This window comes from Procambarus clarkii, chromosome 49 (assembly GCF_040958095.1).
Source record: "Procambarus clarkii isolate CNS0578487 chromosome 49, FALCON_Pclarkii_2.0, whole genome shotgun sequence".
NCBI classification, from domain to species: Eukaryota; Metazoa; Arthropoda; class Malacostraca; order Decapoda; family Cambaridae; genus Procambarus; species Procambarus clarkii.
Window position 1 is genome coordinate 16,877,725 of NC_091198.1, and position 13,765 is coordinate 16,891,489.

Here is a 13,765-nt window from a genome sequence, read left to right on the forward strand (position 1 = left end):
ACACACACACACACACACACACACACACACACACACACACACACACACACACACACACACACACACACCTTCCTCGGGAAAGAGTGATCACGTCCTGTTAGACATTAAATATGCTTTAAGATATCATCTAGAAGAAAATGGGGACATTGAAACAGTTGATAAACTCGATTTAAGGAGAGGCAACTATGGGGAACTTCGAAATTTTTTTAATGAGTGTAATTGGACAGAATTGTTGCTAGGTAGGGAAGTAAATGAAATGTATGCCAAATTTTTAAAACTATACGAGGAAGGCACACAAACATTCATACCAAAACAGAGATGCAGGGCCAGAAAACAGGATTGGTTCGACAGAAATTGTGAGAGGGCAAGAGACCAAAAGACACAAAAATGGAATCAGTATAGGAAGAGGCCAAACCCCCAAACATACCAGCGATACAAAGATGCGAGAAACAACTATACAGCAGTAAGGAGAGAGGCAGAAAGAAATTTTGAAAAAGGGATAGCAGATAAATGTAAAACAGAACTGGGCCTATTCTTCAAATTCATAAACAACAAATTGCAGGTAAAGGATAATATCCAGAGGTTGAAAATGGGAAACAGATTCACGGAAAATGAAAAGGAAATGTGTGAAACATTAAATGAAAAGTTCCAAAGTGTGTTTGTACAAAATGAAATCTTCAGAGAACCAGACACAATAAGAATTCCAGAGAACAACATAGAGCGGATAGAGGTGTCTAGAGATGAAGTGGAAAATATGCTAAAGGAGCTCGGGAAGAACAAAGCAGCTGGCCCAGATGGCGTTTCACCATGGGTTCTGAGAGAATGTGCATCTGAGCTCAGCATTCCACTTCACCTGATCTTTCAGGTATCCCTGTGTACAGGAATCGTAGCAGACGTGTGGAAACAGGCTAACATAGTTTCAATCTACAAAAGTGGCAGCAGGGAAGACCCCCCTCAATTATAGACCTGTATCATTGACAAGTGTAATAGTGAAAGTATTGGAAAAGCTAATCAAAACTAAATGGGTAGAACACCTGGAGAGAAATGATATAATATCAGACAGACAGTATGGTTTTCGATCTGGAAGATCCTGTGTATCGAATTTACTCAGTTTCTATGATCGAGCCACAGAGATATTACAGGAAAGAGATGGTTGGGTTGACTGCATCTATCTGGACCTAAAAAAGGCTTTCGACAGAGTTCCAAATAAGAGGTTGTTCTGGAAACTGGAAAATATTGGAGGGGCGACAGGTAAGCTTCTAACATGGATGATAAATTTTCTGACTGATAGAAAAATGAGGGCAGTAATCAGAGGCAATGTATCGGAATGGAGAAATGTCACAAGTGGAGTACCACAGGGTTCAGTTCTTGCACCAGTGATGTTTATTGTCTACATAAATGATCTACCAGTTGGTATACAGAATTATATGAACATGTTTGCTGATGATGCTAAGATAATAGGAAGGATAAGAAATTTAGATGACTGTCATGCCCTTCAAGAAGACCTGGACAAAATAAGTATATGGAGCACCACTTGGCAAATGGAATTTAATGTAAATAAATGTCATGTTATGGAATGTGGAATAGGAGAACATAGACCCCACACAACCTATATATTATGTGAGAAATCTTTAAAGAATTCTGATAAAGAAAGAGATCTAGGAGTGGTTCTAGATAGAAAACTATCACCTGAGGACCACATAAAGAATATTGTGCAAGGAGCCTATGCTATGCTTTCTAACTTCAGAATTGCATTTAAATACATGGATGGCGATATACTAAAGAAATTGTTCATGACTTTTGTTAGGCCAAAGCTAGAATATGCAGCTGTTGTGTGGTGCCCATATCTTAAGAAGCACATCAACAAACTGGAAAAGGTGCAAAGACATGCTACTAAGTGGCTCCCAGAACTGAAGGGCAAGAGCTACGAGGAGAGGTTAGAAGCATTAAATATGCCAAAACTAGAAGACAGAAGAAAAAGAGGTGATATGATCACTACGTACAAAATAGTAACAGGAATTGATAAAATCGACAGGGAAGACTTCCTGAGACCTGGCACTTCAAGAACAAGAGGTCATAGATTTAAACTAGCTAAACACAGATGCCGAAGAAATATAAGAAAATTCACCTTCGCAAATAGAGTGGTAGACGGTTGGAACAAGTTAAGTGAGAAGGTGGTGGAGGCCAAGACCGTCAGTAGTTTCAAAGCGTTATATGACAAAGAGTGCTGGGAAGACGGGACACCACGAGCGTAGCTCTCATCCTGTAACTACACTTAGGTAATTACACTTAGGTAATTACACACACATACTCACCTAGTTGTGCTTGGGGGGGTTGAGCTTTAGCTCTTTGGTTCCACCTATAATATGTAAAAACAATATGTAAAAATTGCAGTTAGCAGAGCGTAGTTTCGATCTACGGACCTCTGGGTTATGGGCCCAGCACGCTTCCACTGCGCCACTCTGCTCGACCATTATTAGTAAATAGTAAACTAAAATAAATAGTAAAACATACATATATACATGTACTCACCTAGTTGTGTTTGCGGGGGTTGAGCTTCGGATCTTTGGTCCCGCCTCTCAACCGTCAATCTACTGGTGTACAGATTCCTGAGCTTCTCGAGGTCTATTGTATGCAAAAGGTATGTAAAATATGTAAACACAATATGTAAAATTGTAGCTAGCAGAGCGTAGTTTCGATCTACGGACCTCTGGGTTATGGGCCCAGCACGCTTCCACTGCGCCACTCTGCTCGACTATCATGAACAAATAGTAAACCTAAATCAACGGTAACTGGACATCCTCCTGTCCTGTCACCCTACTCTGTCAATTCCCTTGAGAATATTGTATGTGGTGATTATATTTTCCCGAACTCTCCTGTCTTCCAACTACGTGAAGTGCAGTTCGCGCAGCCTTTCCTTGTAACTCATGCCTCTTAGTTCTGGGACTAGCCTAATGGCATACCTCTGAATTTTTCCACCTTCGTCTTGTACTTAACACGGTACAGGCTCCATGCTGGGGTCGCATACTCCAGGATTGGTCTTACATATGTGGTATACAAGGTTCTGAAGGATTCTTTACACAGGTTTCTGAAGGCAGTTCTGATGTTAGCCAGCCTTGCATACGCCGCTGATGTTAATTGATGTGGGCTTCAGGAGACACTGTAGTTTGTCGTGATATTAATTCTCTCTTTCTCTGCTCGTTTTATGAAGGACTTCATCTCCCAATCGGTATCCTGTGTCTGGCCTCCTATTTCTTCCGCCTAGTTTCATTACCTTACATTTACTTGGGTTGAACTTAATTTCCATTTGTTGGACCATTCCTTCAGTTTGTCTAGGTCATCTTGTAGCCTCAAACTATCTTCCTCTGTCTTAATCCTCCTAATAATTTTTGCATCGTCAGCAAACATTGAGAGGAACGAGTCTATTCCTTCTGGAAGATCATTTACATATATCAGAAACAGTATAGGTCCAAGGACTGATCCCTATGGGACTCCACTGGTGACGCCTCACAACTCTGAGACCTCACCCCTCACAGTGACCTCACCCCTCACAGTTCTGTAGGTTGTTGGGGCCTGACAGCTGAGTGGACAGCGCTTCGGGTTCGTAGTCCTAAGGTTCCGGGTTTGATCCGGGTGGAGGCGGAAATAAATGGTTTCTTTCACCCTGATGTCCCTGTTACCAAGCAGTAAATAGGTACCAGGGAGTTAGACAGCGGCTACGGGCTGCTTCCTGGGGGTGTATTACAAAATTCAAAATTCAAAATGTTTATTAAGGTAAAAGTGCGTACATAAATGCAGAGTTATAAACATAATGTTGGATTTCTAGATAGAGCTAGTACACACATTACCTAGAGCCACTAATACGCACAGCGTTTCGGGCAAGGTGAAGGGGAAAAAAGAGAACACTTAGACTAAAGCTTAATATTAATTGAGATTAAAGCATAAATTGTGTTGAAGATGGAAAAAAAGGGGGAGGGGGAACATAGCAGATCTCAGCAATGACACAACATGGTCAACAAACAATATTGTTTGAATAGCAAGACATAGGTTGACATTTAGGGGGTAAGGTAGGTTACATGGAGTTTATTAGGTAGTATTTAGTTTTTCTCTTAAACTGGTTGAGAGAGGTACAGCCTTTGACATGATTGGGAAGGTAATTCCACATTCTGGGACCTTTGTACTGTATGTACTAGCTCTGTCTATAAATCAATCAGAATGTTTGTAACTCTGCATCTATGTATGTACTTTTCCTAAATAAAATATTATTATTATTATTTAATTTGTAGAGAATTTCTAGTTTGGTTAAGGCGCAATTTTGGAATATCAAATAGGTTTCTGGTGTGGTGCTCATGGATTCTGTTAAAACCTTCTAGGAAGCATTTAAGGTCAGGATTGACATTACAATTCATAGTTTTAAATATTTAGAGTACAGAGTTCTCTATAAAAGGAGGCCTGGTCGAGGGGACGCTAAGCCCCGAAATCATCTCAAGATAATCTCAATATAGGTACTATACTCCCTTATCCAATGGAGTACCGTCCCTTTTACTCTTGCAATATGTATGTACTCATGTATGTATGTTGCCTTCAACATCGTTCTGACAGTTCCTGCGATGGTGCTGGAACCAATCGTATTGGTGTTTGCCTTTCCATTTGATATTTTCGGCGCCGTGGAGAGGGGGGTGGGGGGGGGGCTGCTGCATGGGTAACAGCTTTTTCCCCGAATCAACCTACCTTGGCTTTGCGCCCTGGAGAAGCCACTCCAGACCGATAACCAGAGCGCAACTCCATAGTCTCGTGAGATTGATGGATGCCTACTACCACTATGTATGTATATACTCACCTAGCTGTACTTTCGGGGGTTGAACTCTGGCTCTTTGATCTCGCCTCTCAACTGTCAAAATACTGTTTAATATTTTCTTTGAATTACCAAACAGATAGTTCGTAATACTTAATTAAAATGCTACATTGTTTCCGCCCGGGATCGAACCGGGGACCTTGCGCGTGTGAGGCGCACGTGATAACCACTACACTACGGAAACTCGCACAGGAACTCCGTAGTGTATGTCTGTATGTATATATATATGTATGAATGTATTCATCTAGTTGTGCTTGTGAAGGGGGGGGGGGGGGTCGAGCTCTGGCTCTTTCGGCCAGCCTTTAAACTGTCAATCAATCAACTTTTTTTTTTCCACACACACTACATACATGTTCTACATATGTATGTATTTACTCACCTAGTTGTACTCACCGAGTTCTGCTTGCTGGGGTTGAGCTTTGGATCTTTGGTCCCGCCCCTCAGCTGTCAATCAACTCATGTATAGCTTCTAGAGCCTATTGTACTCTTATCAAATCTACATTTGAGCCCGTGTATGGAGTCAGCCTCCACCACATCACTGCCTAATGCATTCCATCTGTTAACTACTGTGACACTGAACAAAAAATTATAATGTCTGTGTGGCTCATTTGGGTACTGTTTCCACCTGTCCCCTTGTTCGTGTTCCACCCATGCTAAATAGTTTGTCTTTGTCCACCCTGTCAATTCTTCTGAGAATTTTGTAGGCGGTGATCAGGTTTCCCCTTTCTCTTCTGTTTTCCAGGGACGGGAGATTTAGCTTTCCTCGAAGCTCATACCTCTCAGTTCTGGGAGTAGTCTAGTGGAGACTAGAACCACCGAATGGAAGAGCTTCCGCCTCACGTCGCAGCCTGTCCTCTAGCAAAGGCCAAAGTCCATTCCATGCACCCGCTAAACCCCCTGGTTATTAAGGGGCCTCGTAGCCTGGTGGATAGCGCGCAGGACTCGTAATTCTGTGGCGCGGGTTCGATTCCCGCACGAGGCAGAAACAAATGGGCAAAGTTTCTTTCACCCTGAATGCCCCTGTTACCTAGCAGTAAATAGGTACCTGGGAGTTAGTCAGCTGTCACGGGCTGCTTCCTGGGGGTGGAGGCCTGGTCGAGGACCGGGCCGCGGGGACACTAAAGCCCCGAAATCATCTCAAGATAACCTCAAGATGAATGAGAAACTGTTCACACACGACTCACAACTGATGACGTTCGAATACTTCTCGGAGAAGTGCTTCGCTGACGACTTTTGTTCGAACCACAACGCCGTAAATGCTTCACCCACGTACTACAAATACAAATAATCGCCAACAAAACCTAAACACCTAACCAGTGCCTAAATGTGCACAATATGCTAATATAAATAATATTAAGTTATATGAGAAAATTCCTGTTTTGAATGTTAAAATTGATGAATGCGTCTTTTGGGATCGACTGCTGGATGGAATGGTCTTGGTTTGAGGACGGGTTGCACACCGTGGGGTCGGCGGTTCGAGTCTCCTAGTCCTTACGTGAATGAAATATGCATGCTTGTATGTGTGTGTGTGTGTGTGTTGGGGTGGACGGGTTGGTCTTTTATTGAGTGTGTGTGTGTGTTCAAAAAGTTTTCCTTTGCTATCGTATTTATCCTTCCAGTGAGATGATCCTGGGAGAGGAGATAGCCAGTTTATCAGCAGATTATAATCTCTCTCCTTACGTCCTCCTCTCACTTCACTCTCTGCCCGAAAATGACATTTATACCATTTTGGAAGGTCTTGAAGCACCACGACAGCTGACTCTGCTGACCAACACCCTTAAGGTAAGGTCAAGTGTTTACTACCTGATGTCTTGTAGTATGTTGTCTGCACACCGCCTAGGCTACTCCCACGGAAGTAGCTTAGACTTAAGCTAGGCTACTCCCACGAAAGTAGCTTAGACTTAAGCTAGGCTACTCCCACGGAAGTAGCTTAGACTTAGGCTAAGCTACTCCCACGGAAGTAGCTTAGATTTAGGTTAGACTTCTTCCACGGAAGTAGCTTAGACTTAGGCTAGGCTACTCCCACGGAAGTAGCTTAGACTTAGGCTAGGCTACTCACACGGAAGTAGCTTAGACTTAGGCTAGACTACTCACACAGAAGTAGCTTAGACTTAGGCCAGGCTACTTCCACGGAAGTCATTTCTGTACTTTCGTTCGTTTGTTATATACTTTGGTACTATTTGAGTCTTTAAAACATCTGTTTCCGCTTAGGATTTAATGCAGTTTTGTTCGACAGATTGCCCGGAAGGATCTTAAAGAAATCCTCTTGAGTAATTATGAGGTTCAACTGGATTCTGCATCGTGGTCCAATAAGACTCTTATGGTCAACCAAATCCCAATCGGTTTCAACGTGGAAGCCACCAGTGAACTCCGCTCGGGTTACTTCTTGGCACAGGTAGGTAACTTTCACCCACGGTCACCTCAAAACTAATAGCTCAAGCTTTAGAAAAGAAAGGTCAAGAAATTTGTAGCGTGTAAGGCAACTCCTGTTTCTATCTATTCAGGGTTTTTTTTAAAGATCTTGTTCTGTACTACTGAAACACTTGTTCACTAAGAATTGTAATGTATAATTGCCTTGTAAAACTTATGTATATGTAATTTATATTGTATTTTCTTAAATAGATAACAAAAAAATCATTCCCACTCACGTATTTATTCAACTTATACATAAAACTTTCCACTGAGTTTGATTTTTATGTTAATTTCCTAACTTTTTCCTCTGGTATACAAGCCTTTTTTTTCGTTCCATTGTTTACTTAATTTATAATTTAAAAAATTTACTTAAATTTTCAATTGCAATAAGCCGTATTCAATTTCTTTTTCTTATATAACATTATGCTTTTGAACACTGTGTTGAAAACTTTTTGAACACTGTTGATTCTGGACAGTATAGCAGAGCGGGACACATCTTGTCTCGTCAAAATACAAATTACAGATCACATTTCATGGTATGTACTTGAATGTACTCATAAATGTATAGTATAAATTTTGGATAACAAAAGTTTAACCGTATTTACTTCGTAGTTATTTTAATAAAAAAAAATTAGTTGCAACTCTCTTTCAGTTCGAAACTTGGACCAAGCTGGCAACAGATCAGTTACCCGCATGGCTGAAGCTTGCAGAAGATCCGGCAGTAATTACTGGACTAAATGTCCCAGGGAACACAACAGAAAGAGATCACAAGGCACACGACCTTCTCAACCAGGCAAATCAGCCTTATACCCAGTCAAATGAGTCACATACCCAGCCCAACGAATCTCATATCCAGTCAAAGGAGTGCTATATCCAATCAATGGAGAGTGATACCCAATCAAAGGAGCCTCATACCCAGACAGAGAGGGCTCCTGTATACACGAAGTTCACACAAAAGAACAAGATAACATTTAACAGAGGTAAAGTCTTCAGTAGTAAGATAAAGAGAAACGCGAATCCGGTGCATCAGGTAATATCGAGGACCTGGTCTCGCTTACTAGAAGCCAAGCGCTTGAGCGATTTTTTACTTTTCATGAAGTTTCACGGGGATACCATGATCCCTGAGTTTACCGGAGGTCGGCAGCCGGCAGGACCAGAGCTAGCATCCTGCTCTCATCCTGGACTGAAGCGTCAAGTCATGTTCTATGGCTGTCAGGTTAGTTTCTCCGCATTCTTTAGTTAGGCCACATTTTATTTGAGTCAGTTATATATAATACAAAGTTATATAATCATCTTAGCAGTCAGATTTTCTTTTTCATGTCGAGAGGGTTTTCGAATTCATTTTAGCCGAGATGTATGCAATGATGGCTACCACATTCCACAGCACACATTGAAAGTTGTGTGTTCACACACAGAGATCACACTAACGTGATGCATCAAATGAACAAATCCACAAGGGCCATGACGAGGATTCGAACCTGCGTCCGGGAGCATCCCAGTTCTGTGCCTCGGAGAGGCTACGAGATCCAGTAAGTTCAGTAGAACTTCGGTTTCAACCCTTTTTACCCTGTCGTAGCTCAGTCGATTAAGGCAGTGTCTGGGATGCTCCCGGACGCAGGTTCGAATCCTCGTCACGGCCCTTGTGGATTTGTTCATTTAAGTTGTGTGTTGTTTCTAGGGCCCGTCAGGAATGCTTCCAGCCATGGCTCTGGCGCCAGGGAAGGGCAACTTGGTGATGGACCTTTGTGCTGCTTTAGGACACAACTCCATTCTCATAGGTTTGTCTAATGTCAGTACTCGTATTCCCTCCTTGTGCTAGTTTATTGCCCAAACATGTTTGTTTCCTGCTTGACCCGTCTTCGTAGATGTATTGACAAATGCTGACTATATTACAGCAATGATGCTCAAGAACTGTGGGATATTGGTAAGCAACGTCTTGGTGGAGGAAAACGGAGAGGTTGTACATAGAAACCTTAATCGCTGCGGTGTGTCTTGTTCCATTGTCACGCATTTCAACCTTCCAAACTTCCCTCAGGTGATATTTTATGTGTACTCACTTAAATGTGCTTGCTGAGTATAACACTAGCTAATGTCTAACACAATGCCTCCCTATAAGGCCGAACGTTCAACAATTTAATACTGTTTGGTATTTATTTGGTATAATTATTTTTTACATTCGCATAATAATTACGTGAGAATGATAGGTGGTAGAAAGAGAGAAGAACCGATAGATGTATGTTTGGATTTATGTTTAAGTGGTTTTATACTCTAGAGCGTATTATTTTATATTATTTATTTTTGATTATTTTTGAATGTGTATTATCCTGACTTTGGTGGTTGGAGGAAATTTCAGGGACTCTAGTGTTTGTGTAGTGGTGTGTTATGTATATTACTGTGTTTTTGTAGGCACATAGTAATTAGTTTCATGTGTGTTTGTGTGGCAAACTGACTTTGAGGTGGCATGGTTTTATAATACCAAGCTGATGTGTGAATATGTACTCTAACATTACAACATTTCAGAGCATGAACAATTCCTTCAGTCATGTGCTAGTGGATGCTCCCTGCTCTGGGTCGGGGTGCATCAGGAAGTACGAGAGGAAAGACTGCCAGCCTAGCGATGATACACACATCAAGCTGTGTGTTAGGCTTCAGAAGAACCTTATCCTCAGGGCAATAGATTCTCTACGCACTGGTGGCCTTCTTGTCTACTCCACTTCCTCTCTCTTGGTAAGGTTCTCACTACTGTTTTTAATTTGACGTAAAGCAACTGGCCGATTACCTGTATCTATCACTGAAACTTCTACTCAGAAAATCCATAGACCAAGGATAAGTCCCCCTAGAAATATTCAATTTTTTTTTATTAAGATATGAGGTACATCTGCATTAGTGCAGCTACCCTAGACTATATGAAGTGGAGTACAGTGTGTCAAAAAAGCTAACTAGGTGATGCTAAAAAATCCCCATCACACAGGATGGTTAGTCATACAGAGGCATGTGATAAGCAGTCTGCACTGGCAGACTCCGGATGCATTTTGAGGATATCAACAACACAAGATTGAATAAGGTAGCAGTGGTAATACAAGTCCCCATCTACATAATTCATTATGACCACATTATTGCCATTACCTGAAATAACAGCACATATAGTTACAATGGATGGTGGTACAAAATATGGACTCTTGCACACCAAAAATTCACGTTTTGTACTATTACTTATTTAGAGGACCGAGAAAGAACGTAACCTCCCTAACACACACACACACACATAAATCACAATAGCGTGATATATCAAATGAACAAATCGACAAGGGCCTTGATGAGGGTTCGAACCTACGCACGGGATGTGCCCAGATGCGCCTTAGTCAACTGTACCAATACATGGTCAAAAGAATTGCAACCTGGAGTGCTACTGTCTTCACTAGGATCCCGAAGCGTCTCCGAAGCCCAATCGGGGTTTTACACAATTCTCCCACGCACCTGGGCTCTGTCAGTGTGGATTTGTTCATTTAACCTCTCCTGACCCTTCCTAGGCGCAGTACAGTACATATATGTATGAGATTAGATCTAAAAATTGTATATGTTAGGCCTAGGATGGCTTATTTATGCCTATAGGAGAGGTTAGGTTTATAGTTAGTCTGTTTCACATTTTATGGTCTTTAAATTTTCGATAACACAAAACGTGAACTTCTTGGGTTATAATAATCCAGATTTTGTGTACATTCCATCCATATTAGGTCAAGATTCTATAGTTCTGAAAGATGTGTTGATGTAGCCACTAATTTTAAGTATTTTGTTTAAAATTAATTGTACAGTACTACTGTCTATATTAACTTCAAAGCAGTTTTAGATTTAATTCCTCCATCTTTAATTCGCTTATACATAGCTTCATTTGTTTTCAAACATATGTCTTTAGCTCTATATTTACCTATGTTGGGTCATCATAATTAGTCGACCTAATAGTTATAATATTTAGCTGCATTGCAATCTAATGTCAGGTCACCCGATGAACAAATCTATTGCAAATCTTACAAACTTAATTGCAAATCTAATTGCTATCTACCCAGTGCTTGCTGGAACCAGATTCGGGCCAGATTCACGAAGCAGTTATTCAAGTACTTATGAACGTGTAAATCTTTCCTCAATCTTTGACGGCTTTGGTTACATTTATTAAACAGTTTACAAGCATGAAAACTTGCCAAACAACTGTTGTTATTGTTATAAACAGCCTCCTGGTGCTTCGGAGCTCATTAACTGTTTAATAATTGTAAACAAACCCGCCAAAGATTGAGAAAAGATGAACAGCAATCCGGGTCGTAAGTGCTTACGTAACTGCTTGGTGAATCTGGCCTTTGTTTTGTGACAACTGTGCGCTGACGATGTGTTCATTCACAGGCAAATGAGAACGAGGAGGTGGTTCAGTATGCTTTGTGTGAGAGGAACGTGAAGTTGGTCTCCATGTCTCTGCCGTTTGGTCAACCTGGATTGTTCAATTACCAGGGTGTCAGGTGAGCTGTGCTGATTTGTTCATCTGTGTATGATAGCCCTGGCTTGTTTCCTGTTTATCTGTGTATGATAGCCCTGGCTTGTTTCCTGTTTATCTGTGTATGATAGCCCTGGCTTGTTTCCTGTTCATCTGTGTATGATAGCCCTGGCTTGTTTCCTGTTTATCTGTGTATGATAGCCCTGGCTTGTTTCCTGTTCATCTGTGTATGGTAGCCCTGGCTTGTTTCCTGTTTATCTGTGTATGATAGCCCTGGCTTGTTTTCTGTTTATCTGTGCATGATAGCCCTGGCTTGTTTCCTGTTTATCTCTGTATGATAGCCCTGGCTTGTTTCCTGTTTATCTGTGTATGATAGCCCTGGCTTGTTTCCTGTTTATCTGTGCATGATAGCCCTGGCTTGTTTCCTGTTTATCTGTGCATGATAGTTAGTTTAGTTCATTTATTATGCACCCCATACCCATCTTGTGGGCGGTAGTGGAAAGGGTTACAGAGGCACATAATGGGCTCAGGGACTGAACCCCACAATTCATTTAGCTAAGCAAGTTACAATCTTGATGAGCTAGTTACAAAATTCAATATAAGTCGTCACATCAACAATGGGTTCGAGATCGACCTCAAGTACAGGTTCTAAATTAAGCAACTGACATATGCATGATAGCCTAGCTTGTTCGTGTTCCCAAGTGAACCCAAGTTTAAAGGGGTCCCAAGCCAATATATAACTGAAAACTCCACACCCCAGGAAGATTCGAACCCAGACAGCCAGGAGCACTATGTACCTTAGCGTGCATGGTACCTTAACCACTAGACCACACTCACTGACTGTACAAAAATCTTGGTGGTCGTGAGACTATTTATCCAAGATTCGACAGCGCTCGGTGGTCAACTTGGGCATAGATATTTTATCGGATCGCCTCACTTGGTGGGGCCACGTGAGCAACACAAATGGGAACAAGCTTGAATGGGTCCCAAGCCAATATGCAGCTAAAAACTCCACACCCCAGAAGGATTCGAACCCAGACAGCCAGGAGCACTAAGCACCTTGGCGTACTACGCACCGTTGTTAAGGTACCAGGTACGCCAAGGTGCATAGTGCTCCTGGCTGTCTGGGTTCGAATCCTTCTGGGGTGTGGAGTTTTCAGTTTATACATATAGGCTATACTGCATAGCTATTTTTTTCTTGTCTGAATGTTAATTTTTGTACACAGGTTCAAGAACTCGATGGAGAAGTGCATCAGGGTGTACTCCCACCACCACAACATCCAGGGGCTGTTCCTGGCCAAGATGATGAAGCTTTAAAGTTCACTCTTGAGAGACGAGGGACACAGTGGGTAGTGTGGCAACAGTGTGGTGGCTGGCTGGCCACACTGTCAAGTGGACAACAATAAAAAAGACTGTAGTTTGTACTGTAGTAAAAACGGGTCATGATTATTAAGGAGTTCGTGTGTTATTTTGTTTTCAATTTTACCGGTTAGTATATTTTGGTTTTATTCTATCGATCGTCGTCAAATGTTTCGATTATCACTGGTTTCCTGTTCCATCACATCTGAGAGAATGTGTAAACATCTAGTAAGTAATAAAGTCAATTTTATTCAGATAAGTACATACATAGTTGATTTACAAACATAATATTGGATTTATAGATAGAGCTAGTACATACAATGCCTAAAGCCACTAGTACGCATAGCGTTTCGGGCAAAGTTTATATATATTTATATCTGCTGCGTTTATATCTGTTGTTTTATTAAGCTACTTTAGTATAATCTCTCGGACAGTTATAATAGTCATAAGTTGAGAATATTCTTTGTTTAGGACAAAGGTTCACTTACCAGTTTACAGAGGAAGGCGTGCTCGGACGATATACAGAAGTTGAGAGAGAATACCCGCACCAAATTTATATCTGATATATATTTATTTATAAATCTGTACCTCTTAATCACAAGGTAATGCATTTATGATTACTGTAGGCTGTAATACAAATACAATACAAAACCAACAAT

The 13,765-nt window shown here is 41.3% G+C and overlaps 1 protein-coding gene and 3 non-coding genes across 5 annotated transcripts in view; 1 reads left to right on the forward strand and 3 right to left on the reverse strand.

Moving 5' to 3' along the window:
- The window catches only part of LOC123763214 (uncharacterized), a 21,568-nt gene extending 7,803 nt beyond the window's left edge, over positions 1 to 13,765 (forward strand). For both annotated transcript variants that reach the window (XM_069303028.1, XM_045750264.2), the window contains exons 2-9: positions 6,475 to 6,637; positions 7,092 to 7,250; positions 7,920 to 8,483; positions 8,946 to 9,045; positions 9,163 to 9,302; positions 9,788 to 9,994; positions 11,660 to 11,772; positions 12,974 to 13,765. In XM_069303028.1, the coding sequence (XP_069159129.1) occupies positions 6,479 to 6,637; positions 7,092 to 7,250; positions 7,920 to 8,483; positions 8,946 to 9,045; positions 9,163 to 9,302; positions 9,788 to 9,994; positions 11,660 to 11,772; positions 12,974 to 13,064 (1,533 nt within the window). In that variant the 5' untranslated portion in view covers positions 6,475 to 6,478 and the 3' untranslated portion in view covers positions 13,065 to 13,765. The remainder of the gene's footprint in view (positions 1 to 6,474; positions 6,638 to 7,091; positions 7,251 to 7,919; positions 8,484 to 8,945; positions 9,046 to 9,162; positions 9,303 to 9,787; positions 9,995 to 11,659; positions 11,773 to 12,973) is intronic.
- Positions 2,396 to 2,467, reverse strand: TRNAM-CAU (transfer RNA methionine (anticodon CAU)). Its single transcript has one exon. It is a non-coding gene; the product is annotated as a tRNA-Met (tRNA).
- Positions 2,681 to 2,752, reverse strand: TRNAM-CAU (transfer RNA methionine (anticodon CAU)). Its single transcript has one exon. It is a non-coding gene; the product is annotated as a tRNA-Met (tRNA).
- Positions 4,967 to 5,039, reverse strand: TRNAV-CAC (transfer RNA valine (anticodon CAC)). Its single transcript has one exon. It is a non-coding gene; the product is annotated as a tRNA-Val (tRNA).